General features: G+C 44.9%; 1 protein-coding gene across 1 annotated transcript in view; it reads right to left on the reverse strand.

Moving 5' to 3' along the window:
* The window catches only part of LOC119385877 (E3 SUMO-protein ligase RanBP2-like), a 113,761-nt gene that overhangs the window by 46,518 nt on the left and 44,657 nt on the right, over positions 1–22,586 (reverse strand). The window contains 3 exon segments of the mRNA XM_049414142.1: positions 2,239–2,475; positions 9,017–9,128; positions 10,821–10,948. Of these exon segments, the coding sequence (XP_049270099.1) occupies positions 2,239–2,475; positions 9,017–9,128; positions 10,821–10,948 (477 nt within the window).

Here is a 22,586-nt window from a genome sequence, read left to right on the forward strand (position 1 = left end):
CGTTAATGAATGTACTTAAAAATGTGCTAATGCTCAATGATATACTAGTGAGGGCAGTGTGCAGTGAAGGCTCTTTTAGGCAGAAAGAATACTGTCAACATCCAATTTCTCAGACTCCCTAGGGCGGGCCGCAAAGTCAAAAAAAATCAGGCAGTCTGAAAAAAATGTATTCATGTTTTTTTTTCTACTTTGCTCAAGTTGTCAAATCGCCATGGCCATGTTCAAAATACATACCTGCCAACCTAGCGACTACGTGGCCTCCGAGATTGGCTCCAGTAACGCGCCGTCGCGTTGCCGAAGCTAATCGCGGAGGCCACGATCTCGCGAACCTGTGGCGTGGAGCAAGACGGCCAAGCGCGTGACAAGTCAACCTCCATAGATCCCTCGTTATCACTAGAGGCCGGATTTTCAGGCATTAAAAAAGCTCGTTTTAGGCACCAAAAATAGGCAGGCAAAACAATGTTTTAGGCCTCCAATATAGTAAATATAGGCACAATATATTTTCACATAAATGCAAATAATTTGAAATGAACACGTGCACAACTTTATCTATGACAGGGAAACAAGAATGCTATTGCTTAAGATGACACAAAGGAGCCAGCAGTTATGCATGCGGCTCCTGCTCGTGCCAAAATGACAAAATTCGGGGCAAGATCCCTAGGTTGTCGGCGGCGAAAATTCGTTGTATCAAGAGTGTCACCCGCTGCCGCTTTGTTACATAGAGGTCGCAAATACATGTGCTTTCATGGAGTAATGGTGGGGAATAGAAAAACTTCGCAATATCGAGGAATTCCTTGTATGGAGGTTCTTTATAGGCAGGTTTAACTAAATAAAAGCATTCCAGCTGCTCTACTGTTACTGTGCCCTCTCCGAACCGGGCCACAAAACGGTGGACGTGCCCACCAGTGTCAGCGGTTGGGGTGTGTGCGTGTTTGTGCGTTTCTCGTTAAAGGAGGAGAGCCCGGCGGACGACAGGAAACAGCAGTGACCAGCGAACCTTTCTAGCTGCGTGGACGTTCCCTTTTCTTTGGTGTGTTGTATAAATAAGTTCGTGTTGCTTTAATCCCCAGTTTTTGTTTTACTGAAGCTTTTTTTTTTTTTTTTCAATATTGGGCTGAGGCAGTTTATCAGGAGATTTATGGCCGCAATCATACAATCTGGAAGACAGGTAAAAAATAGGGAGTCTCGCAGGCAAATTGGGAGAGTTGGCAGGCATGAAAGAAGCTCTGAAGTCCTGCCAATACACTTATGAGGCGTTTGGTGCTCGCACGGGCTCTCGTGAACATGTTTGGCACCTGCCAGGGACCATGAATCGCAAATTTGAGTCACGTGACGGGTGGCACCGACAACAGCAAAGCGCGAGAAAAAGAAAAGTGCAGCTCTCCTGCATGACCGTGCCATGGTACACGATTGTGATACCAAGCTTTTCTAAACAATAACGAGGAACAAAAAGGCTATGGAGGGACGGTAGACAACTCATCCGGCTTCCCCCAATACATGCATGCGTATAAACGATGTACACTCAAACCTCGTTATAACGAACACAGATATAACGAATGATCGGTTATAACGAAGTAAATGAAGAATAGTCTTGTCATAGCTACAGTGTTACAAATAAACGTTTACAACCAATTTTTGGATATAACGAAGTTATTTTCATGGCAGATGCAACTTTGTTATAATGAGGTTTGAGTGTACTAATGTACGAAAATCGCCGCTTGAAGCTAATTGGTGTGCGCTGCAGTGTGATGTTATGGCAAGTTCCTTGTCGAGATAAAAACGACATGCCGAACCGTAAATAACCAAGGCCGCAAACGCGACAGCCTCCCCTTCCTTTATATCAGTGGGTACAGGGGAGGATATGATGGTGAGCTCTTGGGGTTCCTCAAGGCAGGAAACTTTAGAACAGCTGTCCTTTGTTATTTTCATTCCAGGTGGGGTCAGGGCTCTTTATTGGGAGATTTATGGCTGCACCCGTACAATTGAGAGAGTTGGCAGGTATGCAAAGAGATGCACGGTGTGCGAAAAAACCGAGCCAGCTTTTTGAGGGTTATGGCCATAAATGTACTACAGAAGAAGAAAGTCTAAACCCCCCCCACCTTTCCCTCATATTATGAAGGTTTTCGGGAACACACGTGTGGTGGCAGAAAGGACCATCATTCTACACACCATCAATTTATAAATGCAAGTTTCAGAAGAACTGAGAAAAACTTGGCTTTGGGGTGCAAGGCCACTCACCGTGAGCTGCTCCAGCGCAGTTTGCTGCTGCTTGACTTCGGCCAGCACAGCCTGGTGGCTGTCACGCAGCTCCCTCAACACATTCTGGTTGGTCTCCAGCACCTGACGCAGGTGACTCATCACCAGTTCCTGGTGCAGTGACAGGGACCGCAGCTGCAACTCAACAAACTCGTTTGCAGCAGCGGAGGCAGCTGATCCTGCAGTCTGGCCTCTTGGCTGCCTTGTTGGGGATTCCGCCTGCTAAAGGTAAAAGCAGCCCTTTGAGAGTCTTATTTTTTTCGCGAAATGCCCCCCCCCAGTGTGTATTCTTTCCATTGCTGAATTAAATTCTTCAGATGAATCTATTTACGAAAAATATTGTCTGAAATTTTTTCGGGTGACCGTAAAGTGACAAAAAAAATCATGTGTGTTGTTACATACACATTGTTTATTAGTGAGTAACAGCAAGATGGCGGAGGTGACGACTATACATGCGTGCAAAACTCTTTCTGCAAGGCCGGCTGCCGAGCTGGCCTTGCCGAGCCTGAAGCTTCTGAAGAGGACCACTACGGCAGCGATTTGTGGCAGCGTGTCGTCAACTCCAACATGGGAGGGTGGAACATCTGTTGGTACGATTTCATTACAGACAATGATGATGCCAACACTGCGAAACCGTGCATGGATGAGGGCATTGTGAATGAAGTACGCAGCAAGGGCGATTTGGAGGAATCGAATGACGACGACGAAACTTTGGAGCCCGCGCTCACAAGCGTGCCTGTAGCAATTGGCTACATAGATAGCCTCAGGCAGCTTGTCTATGCCAAGGGCCTCAGCGAAGAGAATGCTACCACATTAAATAACCTGGAGACCACCCTTATCACATCTGCACTGTCGAAACAGATGTGCATTACGGACTTTTTTGCAGAAAAATAAATTTTGTTTTCACTTGCAACTCTTAAAGCTGTGTTTCATTTATTATGAATTTCTGGATACAACGACCGGATGCCGCGTCAAGCTCAGGTTCGTTATAAATGGGCTCAACTGTACCGGGGAACAATAAATGAGAGAGTAACAAATCGGTCATCTTTTGAAAGATTCTAAACCGGAAAGACATCAGTTTTACGGGCACAACAAGCGGGACCCTGCAGAAGGACAAAACCGAAACTAGCCAGAACATTGCTGTAGTAAAGCATTAAAAAAACCGAGAGACATAACCACGCAAAAAAAAAAATTCCACGTATTCCCGCAGTGTGGCAGCACATGCCAAGCAAGAGAAATTATTGAAAAAGGCGCGTGTATTAAATATACAGGAATGACGTACATGTATATCTTTGAACCCCAGAGGGTTAAACTACAAGCTGCAAAATTACGGAGCGGAACATAAATCTCGCCTAAACATTTAGTACATTTTTCAAGCATCAATTTTAAAGCTAACTTTAGTCACAGAGAATCATTTGTGGTCTCTTTGAACAAACAATTATTCAATTCTCGATATTACTATACACGAGGATTTTTTTTAAATGTGCGAGCATTCTTGTGCCTAAGCTACCCACCACTGCCAGCAACTGGTTGTGCTTAAGCTCCTCGTACGATATTCTAGGAGTGTAACATGTTTGCGTAACTCATTGTCGCAATTTGGCGCTGCACAAAATGAGGAAGTATACTGTCAGCGTTAGCCATCATCTAGTGAAAATAAAGCTGCACCTTGACAATAAAGTAATGTTGATATAATTAAGTGCTTAGGTTTTGAAACCTTCTGATACGTTACCCTTTGAGGGTCGAATTTGATCGCTAAATGCGGCCCTCCAGGGTCGATTTTTTTCCTAATCGAATTCAAATAGTATATATCCCATATTATAAAAAAAAATGAGCATATCTGCCATGACCCAACTAACCTGCCCAATATTTGAAGGAAGGCATGTGCAAGTGAAGGAAGGCATGTGCAAATGTCACTCTTATTGGTTCAAAGGAAAGTGGAAGCAACTTTAAATAAGCAGAATTTGACTTTCGGTAGAATGCAAGCGATAACCTGTAAAATATGTTACGTTTTAAAATTTACTATACTCTGAGCATATAAGCCGGTACAGTCAACTGCCGATTTTTCGGACGCCCGATTTTCCGGACATGCTCGAAAATTCGGACACTATCGCGGCACCGTCACCAGCCCCATAGACGTAAATGTATAAGAACGTCCGAAATTTCGGACGCTGAAACTCTTCGGTGTCCGATTTTTCGGACTTTCTGCCCGAATTGTGGGTCCGAAAGGCATTAATTGGAGCCCTCACCTCTGCCGCGTCAATCATCTCTTAGGTTTGAACCAGCGCGTACGCGAGTCGATCTGTGTGCGACAGTAGCAGAGTCCGAAAGTCAGCTTTGCCGCAATGCCGAAGCGTTATGTTGTGAAGCAGACCAGAAATTCAAAGGGCCGCTATCGCGGCGCCGTGCGGCGATGTTACGGATAAGCAACGGAAATGCACGGAGGCGTGATGGCGGCAGCTGGCAAACGCTCCGGTACGACTTAATCGCTGACAACCCTTACGACAAGCATCTTCAGTTAACTGCTCGGTAGTGCACGTGGCCTAGCGCAGTTGCATGCGTACTGCACGCATTTAATAGGCGAGAGCCCAAATGCGCCGCGCCGCCATTCCTGCTGCCTCTTTGCGCGAGACCGCTAAGTGCGCCGCATAGACGCGTTGCCTTCGCGGACGAAACCAGCTCGCCATTGCCGCGCCCGTGTGCGGTCAAGAACTAAGTGCGCATCACGAACCCTTTCGTGATAAATGCGTGCGTACGATACAGCAACAGTAAAGTGACGGCGTCAGTTTAGTTGGCGATGTACTGCACACAACTAGAAACGATCGGCTTGATACGGCAGCAAATGCTGCGTATCAGCGGCGATTCCGCGATGCGTGTGCGCATATGCGCACACGCATCGGGGAATGCCGGACGAGTCGTCCGCTCTTCCGCCACAGTCTTTGTGTTCCGCGTCATCGTTTAGAAACGCTTCATGCGAGATAGCCGTAATCTATTCCGCGCTTTGCTGTTATCAGCGGCGCTCATCACGAGATGTAAAAGTGGCGGTTGGCACGTACGTAGTTAAGCGGGGTTCGCGGCAGGTACCGAATGTATTTGCGAGAGCCTGGGCGCGCACTAAAATGCCTGATAATTGTACTGGGAGGCATTAAAGCTATTTCGGACGTGGCTGTGGCGATTTGACCGCTTAAGCGCAATAAAAAAGCATGAATTTGTTTTTTCGGACTGCCCGATTTTTCGGACGATTTCGCGGTCCCTAGGGTGTCCGAAAAATCGGCAATTGATTGTATTTACAACCAGTCAGAGGCGATTACCACAGCACTATGGAAGCCTCCATTACAAAGGCGCGTAGAAGGACACGCGTGGGCGCGTTAAAGGGGTACTGACGCAAAATTTCGCGGCCGAGAAAGCCTGCTGGATCGATTCCCGTGTACGTGTGTGTACCATCTGCAAAATATCGACAGCGAATAAAGCTTGGAAGGTATTTTATATGAATTTTGAAGTTCGCGAGCGCGATCCAGCATTATAGGCCGCACCTAGTGCATTGACACCCTCGGAGGTGACCCGAGGTGACCCCCCTACTTCCCCTACGTAAACGTTTCAGCCGGTACAAGTTATGATGACGTCGTAGCCGCCATTTCTGTTTTGACGCGCTTCCCGACGAATCGCTCCTCGCCAGCGGGTCAAACCTGAAGTGATTCGCCACGTCGAAAATTCCTTCTATCCCCGCCGCAAGAAAATCGTCGCGATCAGACGACAATGAGCCCGACGACGACAGACCGCGCGGAAATGCGTCGCTGTTCTGTGTGCTCACGTGACCGAGCGTTTCACTCGCTAGGTGGTGATAGTTGCACCCGGCGGCTTGTCGTTTTTGGAGCTCTGTCAAACCGAAACTGAGGCTGTGTCGGTAATGAGGAGCTTGTAATTAATCATCTGTCACGCGCTGCAGCAAACCATGTGCCGTGTTATGACTAACAGGCCCCCAGCAACACATTGCAGCAAAAAAACGCGGGTCGAAAAGTTTTGTGTCAGGACTCCTTTAACATGTTCTGCGAACGTATCCCTGGCGCTGCTTCTAAAGTTACGTTTTCCCATGCTGAAACGGATGCAGGCTTGAAAATTCTTGCTTGCGGGGTCGTTTCGGCGCAGTTCGGCGCAATTTTTGCAATTTTTATGCTTTCGGAGCAGCTTGGCGCAGGAAAACGGAATCGTATCAAAAATGTGCAATATGCGCAGCTGTTACCAGGATTCCTTTGCGCTGTAATAATAACGTAAAATTCTTCAAAGCACGACAGATTTTTCACTTAACCCTTTGTATTCCACGGCCAATCCAGTTGCGCAAGTAAAATCTCTTTTTGCATATTTGTCATAACAATATATAACAATACAGCCAACTGCCGATTTTTCGGACTCCCTAGGGACCACGAAATCGTCCGAAAAATCGGGCAGTCCGAAAAAACAAATTCATGCTTCTTTATTCTGCTCAAGTGGTCAAATCGCCACAGCCATGTCCGAAATAGCTTTAATGCCTCCCAGTACAATTATCAGGCATTTTGGTGCGCGCCCAGGCTCTCGCAAATACATTCGGTACCTGCCGCGAACCCCGCTTAACTACGTACGTGCCAACCGCCACTTTTGCATCTCGTGATGAGCGCCGCTGATAACAGCAAAGCGCGGAATAGATTACGGCTATCTCGCATGAAGCGTTTGTAAACGATGACGCAGAACACAAAGACTGTGGCGGAAGAGCGGACGACTCGTCCGGCTTTCCCCGATGCGTGTGCGCACACACATCGCCGAATCGCCGCCAATACGCAGCATTTGTTGCCTTGTCAAGCCGATCGTTTCTAGTTGAGTGCCGTACATCGCCAACTAAACTGACGCCGCCACTTTACTGTTGCTGTATCGTACGCACGCATTTATCATGAAAGGGTTCGTGATGCGCACTTAGTTCTTGGCCGCACACGGGCGCGGCTACGGCAAGCTGGTTTCGTTCGCGAAGGCAATGCGTCTATGCGGCGCACTTAGCGGTCTCGCACAAAGAGGCAGCAGGAATGGCGGCGCGGCGCATTTGGGTTTTCGCCTATTAAATGCGTGCAGTACGCATGCAACTGCGCTAGGACACGTGCACTACCGAGCAGTTAACTGAAGATGCTTATCGTAAGGGTTGTCAGCGATTAAGTCGTACTGGCGCGTTTGCCAGCTGCCGCCATCACGCCTCCGTGCATCTCCGCTGCTTATCCGTAACATCGCATTGCGGCCCCTTTGAATTTATGGTCAGCTTCACCCAATAACGCTTCGGCATTGCGGCAAAGCTGACTTTCGGACTCTGCTACTGTCTCAAACAGATCGACTCGCGAAAGCGCTGGTTCGAACCTACGAGACGATAGATGCGGCAGAGGTGGGGGCTTCAAATAATGCCTTTCGGACCTGCAATTTGGGTAGAAAGTCCGAAAAATCGGATGCGGAATAGCTTCAGCGTCCGAAATTTTGGACGTTCTAATACATTGAAGTCTATGGGGCTGGTGACGGTGCCGCGAAAGCGTCCGAATTTTCGAGCATGTCCGGAAAATCGGGCGTCCGGAAAATCGGCAGTTGACAGTATACACGAAAGAGGGAATAAGCCGAGAACCAGGAAGTTTTAGCTTTATTTTTAGAAGAAAACAAGTGCCCACATATGTGGACACTGGGAGTACGAGTTACACTAAGTCCATTATCTTTCTTCATCATAGATGACAGCATCGCTTGGCAACAGCTAGGTTTCAATGTGTTAAAATTATCATCACCCCTACTTATAATAATCAATGCCTTCACCATCAGTTGAACACATTCGTCATCAGCATCACCATCATCATAGTCATTCATGGGGCCTCTGCTTGCCAGCGGCTCTGCTTCGATGCGTCCATCTTCATCATCACCATCATTAATACGGTTATCACATTCAACGCTTCCAACATCACCATTCAAGGTGCATTTGCTTACCCACATCTCTGCTTCACCGCATTCATCCTCACTGTTATCTTTGTTGATCACCATTATCAATGCATTCATCATTAAGTTAAAATTGTACACCTTCATCATCAGCAGCAGCAGCATCATTCAAAATGCCTTTGCTTGCCGATAGCTCTGCTTCAATGCGTTTAGCATTGGAGCTGTCCAAATCAGAACATTCGCTTCCACTAGACAACTAAAAAAATTACGGAAAACGTGTCTTCATTATTTAGTCCACATCTCAAATAAAGCGAATAAATTCTGAGCACAAACGACATAAGCTTAGATTTCTGGCAGAAGCTAACTTTACTCACTCATTATCCTGAACTGTTGATTTCGCAGCACTGGCATGCCTTTGATTGCATAATTCGGCGAGCAGGCTTATTATGCAAAAAGGTGCAAATAAATGCCCTTCCGTCGGTTTGCGCTACAGTGTACTGTGTCCTTTGTTTCTTGACACAAGAGACCTCACAAAATGCAGGTGAAACTAAATGAAATGATGCGTTAGAGTAGTCTTGAAAGTGTTTGCACCTGAATTTGAATGCTCGACAATATACTTTTAAAAATGTCACAAGATAAAGGAGAGCAGACAATTAAACAAGAGCTAAAAAATGCAGGCGTTTTGTCACCTTCAGCTCGCATGTTCCACCTGCTTCATTAGAGTGCCCACCATATGGCAAGCAATAGACCAAGCAATTGGCAATTTCTCCTTCTCATAGAAATCTACATGAAAGATCCCTTCTAAATGATCTGGTAAGTGCCAAACACAGCTCACCACTCCATCAATTGCCATGTAAAGAAGGCGCCGAGGCCGGACAACACTGAAGATGCGATCGATGTATTCAAATATGGCCACCATCATTTCATCTTCATTCTTCGGGGCGGGCCTTCAGGAAGATGCAGACAAAAAATAAATAAGCGAGAATGTTAGCAAGAAGTTTAGGGGGAAATCAACAAAAAAAAATATTACAGCTGGAACCCTCTTGCTCTAGAAAGCGTTCATCTTTAATTGTTAACAGAGTTTGTAAAAAATAAGCCCCAGCATGTACTATATGCATACACATATACTAACAAGTTTACTTCTTCAACTGGATTACTACAAAAGGCAAACATTACTTTCATGAGAGATCAAAGTGCACTTTTTACAAAATTTTTTCAACTTGATTTTTAACATTACAATATATATATATAAATCATAGCCAGTGAATATTATCAACTGAAGTTCTGGGAATAGCAGCAGTTTCGAAATATGCATTCCCAAAATACACGAAAAAAGTTTATGTCATTATCTTATGAAAAAATTGAGGGACACTTTGTAAATTCCAAAGTGCGTTCGGCGAAAGCCTGTGGCCATTCAACTGACTATGCCATGGTATCGGGGGAATCCACATACTTGGGGCGCTTCTCCAACCGCTTGGGAGCCATCTGACTAACGCAACTGCTGCAACGAGACGTTTGACGAAGGAACGTTGCCACGCGCCATCATGTGATAGCTGAGAGTGTGAGGGAGAAAGGCCACAGCTGGCACCATCCCAGGGCACGGATGGACGCCGCAAGTATGGGACATTTAAGGCTTTCGCCTTAATATCTAGGGAAAGAGCTTCTGTTATTAATGACAGCCCTAAAATCCCTCTTTGATTGCCCAATATATTTTTTCCCCAGTAACAGATTTTTGGTCAGCATTAACTTATGCGTGCTATTACAACTGCATGCCTAACAGTTTCAGCTACCGAAACTTAGCAGCAACGAGCCCGTTTCTCTGTTCCTGTGTATGACACGTGGCCTTTCAAAATGGAGCCATATTAAAATTTGAAAGGTGGGCTAGTAGTTCCTCGACTAAATAATGTACAGCTGAAACAGCTGAGAATTTGGAGAAGCTAAGACAATGGTCAGAACTGACAACGGAGTCTGTCCACAAGTGACGATCAAAAGCCCAGTACTGGTGATGACTATTCGTCTTTGTTGCAGTACCATGATTTCCAGGAGCAAAAAAAAAAATTGTTCGCAGAAGGAATCAGACTGCCAGAAAAGGAAGAAGGAAAGGAAGCGATGTCTTTGCCACCGATACAGCTTATTCCGTAAACTTTGTTACCATCAGAAATCACAGAACATTGCAGAAAAAGAAGGCACATTGTTGCTAAATGTTTACAAGATAAAAAAAAAGAGAACAAACTATTTTACAAGCTTCCTGCCCGAATTGCAAGGCCTACAAGTTTAATCTCGATATGAAGCAGTAATAAAAGTTGTGCAGGTTGGTGACTATTAATGTTAAAATAACAGCATACAACTGAGGCACAAGACGCAGAACTTGTTTCTTGATTTCACTGTGCTTTTGGCCTTTCTTTGCGCACGCTGAAACTTCAGCATGAATTGGATGCGAGGAACTCAGATGCAATATGTAGATTATCAAATACAATGAATACTATAACCATATAATGAATACCGGACAGAACGCAGGTGTGTCTGTGTCAGATTCAAGTTTGTCACAACGAGGTTTAACTATTCAGGGCCCAGTCAAAGTTCTCACTTTATGGTCAGCTAACGACAAAAAGCACAATGACATGACAGAAATAACTTGCTTGTTTTCTGGATGACAGCAGGGATGTATAATGCCGTTCATGTCCAGGTACAAATTGTCAAATTCCACATCGTTTGGATTCGGCTTTGTCGTGTCGACGGGGATCTTGACGCCATCGACAATCTGTGGCTGAATGCGAGCACAACAGAAGAAACATCAACATGTGGTTGAAATCCATGACAAGGTTTTGTTTTACACTCAAGGGTGACAAAAACACGGCATGCAAAAGCCGAGCGCAGGGGTCAAACTCCTTTTATATGCATACCAAGATTTGAAATTGCATGGTCGCAGTTGAATTCCACGCTCATCAGAATGCAACAATCACAGCAGGAAAACAGCACTTAAGCCACCATGGTGGCTGCACCTCAGTGTTTCACAGGAATCAAACCAGCCGATTTAAGAGCCTTAGCGAACCTTTTGGCACTTTGAGCGTTGCCATCGGCGTTACCTCTTTGGCGTTGCCATGGGGAACGGCGCGCGTGGTTCAAAGGTTCCGTTTTCGCTGAACTGTGCTTCACCCGGCACCCTGCTTCGCTCACGTCTCAATGGTAGTTTTGGTATCGTGTACTGCAGCGTGTGTGTTGCGCGCTCGTGAAAGTCTTTCTGACAGAAAGTTCAACAAAATGCCGCATGCATGTGATGTTGCCAGATGCCCGAATGGCGCACGCCGCCACTGCACGACGCCGCGCAGTAAAGGCGGGCAACGTTGGGCACAGCAGCAGTGACGTGAGAAACACCGCTTTCAGGCGGGTGATTTGAAGTGCGCTAACGCGATGCAGACCACTAAAACGTGATTTTATTTCAAAATAAGCACTTTCTTGGCACAAAAGTAGCACTACGAGGTGTCTGGACCGTTATTTCAACAACCGTCAACTTAATATTTACCTTTAGTGTCCCTTTTACTTGGTGTAAACCAAAATTGGCATGGAAGGGTAAAAGGATTTCACGAATATGACTGTCGGGTCATGTCATGAATGACGTGAAAATCCTGCCACGTACATCATCAAAACTTTTCCTCCATACACATGTGGCACATACCCGCTTATCGCGGGCAGCGGTGTACGGGTATGCGCCACAGGTGATTGACAGTTTATATCTACCTATGAATGGTGAGAACAGACATTGGTAATCTAAATGCGAGAGCGTTAAGAAAAACTGACAGCGGCAGCCATTGACCCGATGAATGCAAAGAATAAAAATTAGGATCCCAGCAGGAATCGAACCCAAGCATTCTGCGTGGCAGTCAGCTGTACTACCACAGAGCCGCACTAGGTCTCGAAACTGCTTTGCAAAAACACCCTATGCAGGCGTAATGTCGGCGCAACGTCGGTTGTAGTGCTGGCTATCTAATCTTATAACAAAGCAATAACACTACGTATGTACTGCTACGATACAGGCATCATGTCAGCTTAACGTCAATTGCGGTTACAGTGTTGGCTCCGCTTTTATAGCAGCCTAATAAACATTACATTTGTATTGCTATGATTCAGCAACCTATATTCAAGCATTGCTCGACCCCAGAGGAATGCATTAACAAAAGTTGCGTATGATATTCACATGATTGCACCCTAAAGTGCACTTAGTTTTGATAATACTGACGTCTGTGCTCTAACGTGAGGGCTGATGTTACGTCACACCCTAACTTACTATTTAAACGCCAGTGTTGTAGACGTGTTGTGTTGTAGCCCACGGCGTGCACCCAGCTACTACACTTACAAAAAAATGTTGATCCACCTCGTAACGCTTCGCTCAGTCATAAAATACAGCATAGAACTACTCGCTGACTGCTTCGCGTAAAACTGATTCTCACAAGGAGTGGCATCTGCCGAATTTTTAAAATAAAATATTGATCACCATTTCTTTTACCAAAAGAGAGGAGATTGCAAGGAATGGTTGTTTTACGATGACCAAAAATCTTGAATGAATGACCTTAGTGAAATACCTGGGTTTGCTGGCCAAATAAGTGCTTTGCATTTAATAAAATTAACTTTTTAAGACTTCAAACTCACCAAAAATGGCAAAATAAACAACACAGCCTTTGCCCCTCTCACCTCCTCCAATATTTTTTTTTTTGTTAGAGCGCTACTCACCTTTTCCTCAACGCAGTGGGCAACTATGGATGGATACTTTCTACTCAGCCATCTGAAGAAGGCTGGAACTCCCATCTTTTACCTGGAAAGGTTAAAAAGAAAATGTTTTCAGAAAAGGTAAATTTCACTCAACGGATGAATTTAATGCTGAGTTACGCCGGGAATGACAGAAACTGAAAAGGTTAAAAAAACACACCAACAGCCACAGGGACAAAAGCTTTGAGGTCTGAAACCGTGGACCTTTTTGCCTGTTCACTTTTCATTTTAAAGGGATTGACAACTAATTTTTATTGTACCTGTTTCCTTTAGTGCAGTGGAAGATTTACTAGTCAGAGCATTTAATTGTAGAATGCAGTCATAAATGTCATGGATTAGTATAACAGGCTGTTCCTGTATTGTGCAACACATTAAGCAGTAAACAGTACAATAACCACCAATTACACGACATACGACGTTATATTAAATTCAGCATTTTAACTTTTGTGCTGCAGAATCACAAAATATACATCGCGAAATGAACGAAAATAGTTGAACATGCAACAAAAATACAAAATTTGTGATGGCACAGGATCTACAGTAACACCAACCAGACAACCACGCACACACAAAGAAGTGATGGCATCTGCGCGGGTGCTGTATAAACTCGTGTAAAGGCCACACTTGATTTTTTCGCAGTTTTGACAAGCTGAAGCTCTTACACAGGACGAAGCCATTCAGTCTGATTTCTCAGATTCTGAGTATGTAATTCATCATAATCTCACGTATTTGCCCACCACCATAAAAGTGAATGCTATCCCTTTAATAACGAATATATGCATTCATTCATGCACGACCAGCAACTGGCTATATGTCTAATTATTGCTGCCACTGTTGCTTGCCCTCCATTCGCAAGCATGTTTGTGGATTAAAGGAGCACTGGCACGAATTTTAGAAATTTTCATACTGTTGCTCTTAATAAAAGTACTGGTGTCAAGAACACTAAAAAGAGTATCGTGGTTGCTCAGAATGCATTTAATATATTTTTAACACCGCTTCCTTAAAACAACACATTTGGTTTCGATATCGAGGGGGTGTTACCACAGTGACGTATAAACACAGTGTGATGTAGGTCTAAGTCACATTGAGGCAGCAACTCTTGACATTCTCGCAGCACTCTGTAGTTTGCTGTTGTACGTGTTGCATGTGAACAATGAAGTGTGAATTGACATCCAGCGGCCCTCACGGCAATCTCTACTGCATCTGAATGCACAGTTCGCAAATCCAGCGAACTGTGTTGACTCATCGTGATAATGACCATTGCGGTGGGATTGTCCTGCAGATGCATGACGATGAAAACTTTAACAACTAAACTACGTTTTATGTGTTTCCTTGCTCCGGTGTGTGGAGAGCGCTAACACTACATGCCAAGGAAGCAAAAAATGTCTATTCTGCAATGCCTCAAAATCACATCAGTACAGTAAAACCTCGGTGATACGAATCTCGCGGGGGTTACCAAAAATATTCGTATCATCCGAAATTCGTATCACCAGAAAACATGGAAAATTAGTATGCAGCAAAAGGAAGTTGGCATACGTTTTGATTTATTATTTCTCAGGGCCACACTCACGTCATGAACAGCTCTAAATAATTGCCAGTAAAGTTTTTAGACGTCAACGATCATACTTGTGCTCGCAAATATACGGTGCGTGTGCGCGTGTGATTAATGAAACAGATGTGATGCGACCCGTGACCGCTAGTAACCCCTTCATAATCTTACTACGCTTTTCTGCATGAGATCAGAGTACCCTAAAGGAGTACTGACACGAATTTTAAAAATTTTTGGATTGTTGCTCTAAATAAACATACTGGTGTCGAGAAACCTAAAACGAGTATTGTGGTGCCTGGGAATGCATCGTATATATTTTAATTACCGCTGCCTTAAAAAGACACTTTCGGTTTCGATATCGTGGCATTCGTGGATATCGTGGATATCGTGGCTCCGCCGGACGCGATTACCCCGGATACAGACGTATTTGTTCAGCGCGCCGAAGAAGCCCGGAAGCTAGCACGTTTACGCATTTTGTCGCGGCAAAATCAAGACGCTCACCGGTACAACACCCATCATAGAACTGTAACGTATAAGCCTGGCGACCTAGTCTGGGTTTGGATCCCCATACGTCAACGAGGGCGCTCCGAGAAATTGTTATGCCGATACTTTGGACCCTACCGAGTTCTTCATCGCCTCGGTGAAGTCAACTACGAAGTTGTCCCAGCAGACACATCGCACCATTCCCGTAGGCTACGCTCCTCGGATGTTGTTCATGTCTCCAGGATGAAGCCGTACCATTCCCGTTGACTGCAAGTCACGCACTTTGTGGTGCGGAGCCTGCCTTCAGGACCATTGTGCAGTTATTTCCCATTTCTTTTATCTCGCCCTTGTGCTGTGCAACAGACACGTTCTTTTTTTTTTTTTTTTGGCAACGCTTTCACTGTTATTGTCTCTTTTTTGTCTGTTTTCATGTCTTTTTTTTTCTGGGGAGAGGGTAATGCCACGCGCTAGTGGTGGCAGAAGAAGAGAGCGAAGAAGTTGGTGGCTGTTGTGGCCGAAAGTAAACAGCTGGTCGCTTCGAGTTCCCTGTGTGTCGTTTCCTCTCGCGACAATATCGAGGGGACGGCTTCTCAGTGACGTTTCATAGCAGTATGACGACACGGGAATACAGAAACTCGCGATGTACTAGCGGCAAATCAGTCATCTGCTTGTGGTGCACATAAACAATGATGAGTATATTGTCGTCCAGTGACCCTGACAGTGATCTCTACGATTTAGGCTGCCTGCAGGACGCAGAACTCGCGAACTCGGGGGGAACTGTCTTGACTCGTCGGGATAATGTCCATTGCAGTGGGGCTGACTTGCAGATGCTCAGCGAGGAAAACTTCAAAGTCAAATTAAAATATTATATACGTGTTCTCCGACTCCGGTGTGTGGACAACGTTGACACTGCATATCAAGGAAACGAAAAATGTCCCTTTTGCGATATCTCAAAATCGCGTCAGTACTCCTTTAAGAGGCGCTTTGCACACGATAGATGACGGCCAGAAATTTTTACAATCGTTGTCCTTTGTAGCTGTTACTTTCTTATGGCGGTGGTGCTTTTTGGGAGATTTACGGGCGTGCCCGCACAATCGGGAGGTTTGCTCAAAATTCGGGAGTCTCCCGTGCAAATCTGAGAGTTGGCATGTGTGTGTGCGCTGCGAGGCCTAGCTCATTCGCCAAGACCGTCCGCTTTATCTCTTGGGGTCTTTGTCCACTTTTCATGGGACTTCATGATGAACCCGCAACCTAAGTTTCAGTCTTGTTTCATAGAATGTCTGATTACGAGGACATGGCTTGCATCGACGTGGCAGGCACATGTTAACACAGTACAAAGACGATGCTGTCTCGAGCACAGCAACACGCATCAACGTGTTGAAAAAAAAGGCACGCGACGTCAACGCAATCTGTAATCTAAACACGAAGGCACATGAAGGCCTCCAAGGTACGCGCGCACAATCTCGGAGGCAACGACGCACCGTTGATGGTCGCGTAGCATGCATGCCCGCACCCGCCGCGACTGCTGCGTCTTCCGCGACAGCACCTGTTCGTACCTGTACGCTAGCGTACGTTTGTATCAAACGTCGCGGGGTGCAAATCAGTTCGCAACAACCGTACTCAAATACACTGCAGGCTAATGGGCCTTGGCCGGGACCACAGAAAAATTCGTATCACCCCGAAATTCGTACGAGCCATGATCGTATCACCGAGGTTTTACTGTATTCCTTTAAGTAATCTTTGAAGCCATCCAAGATGTTACGACATTCCGGCTAGTTTAGAGTTCAGAACAACTTGGAATTTGGCATCTGATATTCTTCACAGCTTTGAATTTCTTTTCCTCGATGTTTGCTCTCAGGTGGGTTTTTTTTCTTTCTTCCCAAATTTTGGCTGCTACATCGAGAGTGCAGCTCTTACATGAGTCCCTACGGCATTTTGGAGGATATGGCCGTAGAAGACAAAGACAATAAGCACTGATAGAATACCCAACTCTCCCACATCTCCCAACTTTATTCCACTTACAGCTCCTGTTTTTCATTGTCGGCTTCTTAACATGAAGGAAATGCAACAAAAAGAGTGGGTGTTACGGTTACTTAGCTGCAGTATGAGAGGACACTACAAGTGCTACCAAGAGAGTGCTGCCTAACTGCATGTTTTCGAGCATGAGAGAAACCTGTGCCCTGCTTTTTGTCTGCAGGGTGTCCACGAAAGCTAAGTGAATGCGCTCTTAATTGTTGGTGGGCTTAACTTAACGCTCTTTCTGACGGCTGACCCACAACGTACAATCATGCAGTAAGTGGCCCATATGAATTCTCTTTGAGGCAGCTTCGTTCCGATGGTTGCTGACCACATACGCTTCTAAAAGTCTACAGTATGTAAGCGAGCTGCCTATCAGCTCCCTATTTTCAATCTGTGTCTGTACTGCACCGTGCCTTGTAATGTGAAGCAAGGTTTAAGATTGGGCTAGTTGGCAGTCCATCTTCAACACAACAACACAAGGGCGGACAAAGGAGGAAACAAGGAGAAGCGCTGCCTTTGTTCCCTTCTCTTTCCGTTGTCCGCTCCTGCGATATTTGTTGAAGTTGTAATGTGAAATGCACAGACACAAATTTGCCGTCATTGTGAAAGAAAAAGTCAACACTAGTCTTGGGCAGTAACTAGTTACTAGTAATGCGTTACCGGTAACTAGTTACTTTTTTCAGTAACTTGTAACTGTAACTAGTTACTTTTAAGTTAGAGGAACTTGTAACTATAACACTGTTACTTTTTTACACAGTAACTGGAACGGGAAATAGCATTACAGTTATTTTCCTATATCCTCTGCACCTTTCGTCTTTCCACAACACTGCTCCCCTCACAGTTTGGGAGGGGAAGTGACTAAGACTAAGTTCACGTCCGTCTTTTTTTTTTCGACATATATATCCTTTTGGTCACTTGAGCTGCTAGCTCTGCTCTCGGTGTACCGATCAATCATTAGGACGCCAAGGTTAAATTTTCCTTCATCCGAGGCTCCGAGCTAATCGTGTTTGAGAGGCGGCTACAAAGCAGCTGAGCGCAAAACGGTTGAGAGCCAGAAATACCATGAATACAATCTTTTTACAAAACCTCTCTGGAACTGATTGTAAAAGGTTAACTCCGACTCGCAGTTTTCTGTCGCCCTTCAGTTTTGTTCGCGAGCCAGCATCATCGCATTTTTAGGTCAAAGCTATGTCCAGTTGTCCAGCAGTGTTCAACAAGCTCCGTCTTGGAACGCATTGCATGAGTTGTTTCAGCAATATCCCGTTAGTAGATCTTTTCCTGCCCGTCCGCCGCGGTGGTATAGCGGTTACAGTGCTCGGCTGCTGACCCGAAGGTCGCGGGTTCGATCCCGGACGTGGCGGTCGCATTTCGATGGAGGCGAAATGGTAGTGGCCCGTGTACTTAGATTTAGGTGCACGTTAAAGAACACCAGATGGTCGAAATTTCCGGAGCCCTCCACTACGGCGTCTCTCATAATCATATCGTGGTTTTGGGAACGTAAAACCCCAGATATTATTATATATATATTATGATCATTTCCAGCCCGTTTCGCCGATGTTAAGTTGTGTTGCAATCCCCGCATCATGTTTGTAGATTTTCACGAACGCATGTTCCAAGGAGAGCTTTGCACCCAGCGGACGCAGAGCCCTCCGAACAAGGGTTTGATACACCTTGAACTCAGGACATAGACACAATGGACGTTGTCTTCACTCGTGACGCACTCCCCGTTCCTCTTCGCATGCGCTTCTTGGTATCGCTAATAAGCGTCCTAGGATAATGCTGTCGTTCCAGTGCATCAACTACGCTTTCCACTTCTAGTGACCAAGGACGTTTATTATTATTCGCAAATAAAGTCCATTTTTACCAACGGTGCATGAACAAATAAACTGATGCAACAAGATGAGGCGTACACAGACAAGGCTGGTGTGGGGCCATCTTTTAGGTTGCCTTCGTCTAGGGTTTTACCACGTGCATTCTTAACTACCCGCACATGGCTTCCTATTTTTTCAAAATAAATCCTATCATTTGGTCTGTGATCGGTTACATATTTTGTACAGTAACGGCAAAGTAACGATGTTACTTTTTCAGAATAACTGTAACTGTAACAAGTTACTTTTGGAGACTCTGTAACTGTAGCCGTAACAGAGTTACTTTTTTGACTTAGGCAAATGTAACTGTAACATTGTTAACTTTTCACTGGTAACGTGCCAATGATTGGTCAACAGTTTGATGCCCGTCCATCTGGATCGGAGAAGGCATCATGAAAAGTTGAAATCGAACGCCAGCCAAAAATGAAAAACAAACAGGCATTTCTGCTCCCACATGGGAGCCTTGTTCATAACGAAAATTAATTAAGTTGAAGCCGGTGATGTACGTTTCAAAACATGGCATATACACACGCACGAAAGAGCGCCCATCATCATGACTATGGGTGCCCACAATTGTCTGTATTAACAGCAATTCAAGACAAAGTCGTGACTTCAAGTCCTTCTCTATGTACATCGTTGGTATTTATGTGATTCCGATTGATTACACGGTCAGCCTCTTCCGCACGTTTGGCTAGTGCATTAGACACAATGTTCCTTTTTTTGTTCCTAACAACATCTGCTTAACATCGCCTGTTTTGACCACATAAACGTGATTGTGTTCCCTGCAGTGGATGATGTGTGCCACTCCTGGATCCTTCTGTTTTGAGGGTTTGTCTTGTACCTTTTCTAGAGAGTGCCTCATGTGCTGTGCTGGCATGCGGACGATATGCACATTGTAATCGACTCACTTTCTTTGCCGTTGTGAAAGAAAAATGTGACTACCCTATCACACAAACGTCGATCAAGCTGGTTTATTGTCCGACTGCTATTCAACCACTTTCCAACACTGCTCTACTTGGTTTAAAAAATGACTATCCACTCTTTTGGATCTTAAATATGAGCACAAAAACAGGGAAAATGAAGGACACTGGGTAGGTGCTCTGAAAACACTTTGCAAGTGTTTATAAATTTTTAAAGAAATGGGGGGGGGGGAGGAGTAATGTAATACCCCACCTCTTTTTCTAAATTGAGTTTCGACACAAGGATACATTTTATGATAATTTGGATTTTATATTGCAAAACTAACTTCCCGCCCTCCACTTCTGGTCACCGCATTATATTTCGATTGGCTGAGCGCTGGTCTCCTTAGTGGTTCTCCAAACCATGTAGAACACCGCAGCATTTACCAAGGCATAGAATAACAGAAAGCTGAGCTAGTTGGTACGTATTCATTCTAAAAAGAAACAGGGCGTGCAAACACGGACACAAGAAAGAGATCAGGACACCACAAATGCCGACTAACAACTGAAGAGACGCACAACGGCTGAAAAGAAAGAAGGCACGAAAACTTATCCTGCCTTATCCTGCCGAAAACTGAACAATCCTGCCTCTTTGGCTTCTTTAATTGCTATTTGCTTGGTCGGTGCGAGAACTTTTTCATGGTTTTCTAAGAATAGAGTTTGCCCAGTTGAAGTTCAGCTTTTGTGCGGCTTTCTGCAACCATCTACCGGACATGCCAGGAGGATATGTGCCATATTGACCGCGGAATCGTGGCGTCAAGTGAGATTTTACCAGGAATGCCTCAAGGTCCGCTGCTCGACTTCACGTGACGACCGCCGCCAGAAGCAGATATACGCTGACTGGATGAGGGTAGCTAACCAGCATGCGGAATTCATATGGAGGGTAAAACTTCGAGAACTTCAACCATGTAAGAGGAAGATTATTTCTACTGTTTCACCGCAAAATAACTTGCTAGTCCTTGGAGGAGCTGCCTTAGATGATAGTCACTGCAAAACCCTAGCCTTAGGTCCTAAATACTGTTTTAAGCCGAACCTGAAACCAATAGACGTTTTAAGTTTGCCGCGTACAATCACTAGACTTGTTTCTGAAGAAGAGCGTTCCCACTGCATTTCAGACTGCGTTGCTAGCATCAAGGGTTCTAATATGCATCTCAAGTGTTCAGATCCTATCCGGCCTTTGGTTAATTACTGTGTCGAGAAGAAACTGAGGCCAGTAATTTCAGATAAGGAAGGGTATTTTGTAATTATGCCGGACAGTTTGTTCTCAGAAAAAGCATTAACAGCCATAGGAAAGAATTTTAGGACGGTAAAACTTAAGCCATCGGTAGTTAGGCAACGTGCTGTCGACCTTTTGTTAAGACATAATCTTGAGAGAATAGCTTGCAATGTCAAGAAGGCTAAATCACTTACTTTAGAATTGTTTTTTTCAGCCAAAACACATAAGAACGAGATTCCATTTCGAGCAATCGTTTCAGAGCAAGGCACCTGGCAAGTTGCTGTATCTAGTTATTTGCAGAACTGCTTAACCTCTTTGAGTTTTTCAGACCCTTTTCGTATGGGTAATTCTCAGGCGCTAGTTCAGTTCCTCTCAGAGGAGAACCCCGGCTGTTGTAAAGCTTTTAGTATGGATATTGAAGACCTATATTATTCTTTGCCGCATAAGGACTTGTTAAAATGTGCTAATGAATGTATTAACGAACAAGGCCACCAGACGGTTTTCACCGATAAATGTGGTGTTTCTACCGGGGCATTTCTAGAAATCCTTTTCATGTATTTAAAGTCGACGCTGGTAGGTTGGAAGGAAGGCGTTTATGTGCAGAAATCAGGGATATGTATTGGTTCTAAGGTTGCTCCGGTTCTTAGTGATTTATACCTTAGCAAGATTGGCAATCTTTTGGAAGGCGCCTTAGGTAATTCGGTTATTAAGGTTTTTCGTTATGTGGACGACTACTTGATTTTTTGTAGTGATGAGGACATTGAAAAGGTGGTAACTTCCGTGAGCGAAAAATTTGAGTTAAATGGAGGAGGGCTGAGCTTTACTAATGAGGTGCCTCAGAATAATGGAATACAATTTCTAGACATTTCCTTAACGTTCCAGAAGAACCACGTGTGCTGGCAGTATTCTCCTAGATCATCGAAACTGCTGTTAAATTTTTCGTCAAAGCACTCGAAAGTTGTAAAAAATGGCATCGCCATGTCTTGCCTTAAGTCAGCCCTCACCAAGTCTTGTGAGCACAAAATGAGTGATAGCTTTAGCGCACAGGTTACGCGTCTTTTAGATGTAGGGTATCCTCGTGATGCAGTGGCCACGGTCGCTGAGCGTTTAAAGAAGTCTATTGTGTTAAGTCCGAGCATGGTTGCAGAAAGCGATAGGAAGAAACGTGTCGTAGGTATTCCGTACATTCATTGCAGATCTCACAGGCTAAAGAAAGTAGGAAGTAGATACGGCGTTAATGTTGTTTTCACAGCTGCCAATAAGCTAGGTAAGATTTGTGCCGCTGTGCAGAGGAAGAATGAGCGAGTAAAAGACAAGAAGCGGACCGATAATTGTTTCGTAAAACACACCAACAAATTCACTGATTGCCGTACAAGTGTGGTGTACAAGGTCCCTTTCAGCTGCGGCCGCTTCTACGTAGGACAGACGGGCCGATGCATTAACCAGAGATTGTTGGAACATAAGAGATCGCTAACAGGAGGCACACCTTCTAATCTATCTTTACATTGTCGAGATTGTAAGTGCACGCCAAAATTCGATGAATGCGC

This window comes from Rhipicephalus sanguineus, chromosome 3, assembly GCF_013339695.2.
Source record: "Rhipicephalus sanguineus isolate Rsan-2018 chromosome 3, BIME_Rsan_1.4, whole genome shotgun sequence".
Lineage (NCBI taxonomy): Eukaryota > Metazoa > Arthropoda > Arachnida > Ixodida > Ixodidae > Rhipicephalus > Rhipicephalus sanguineus.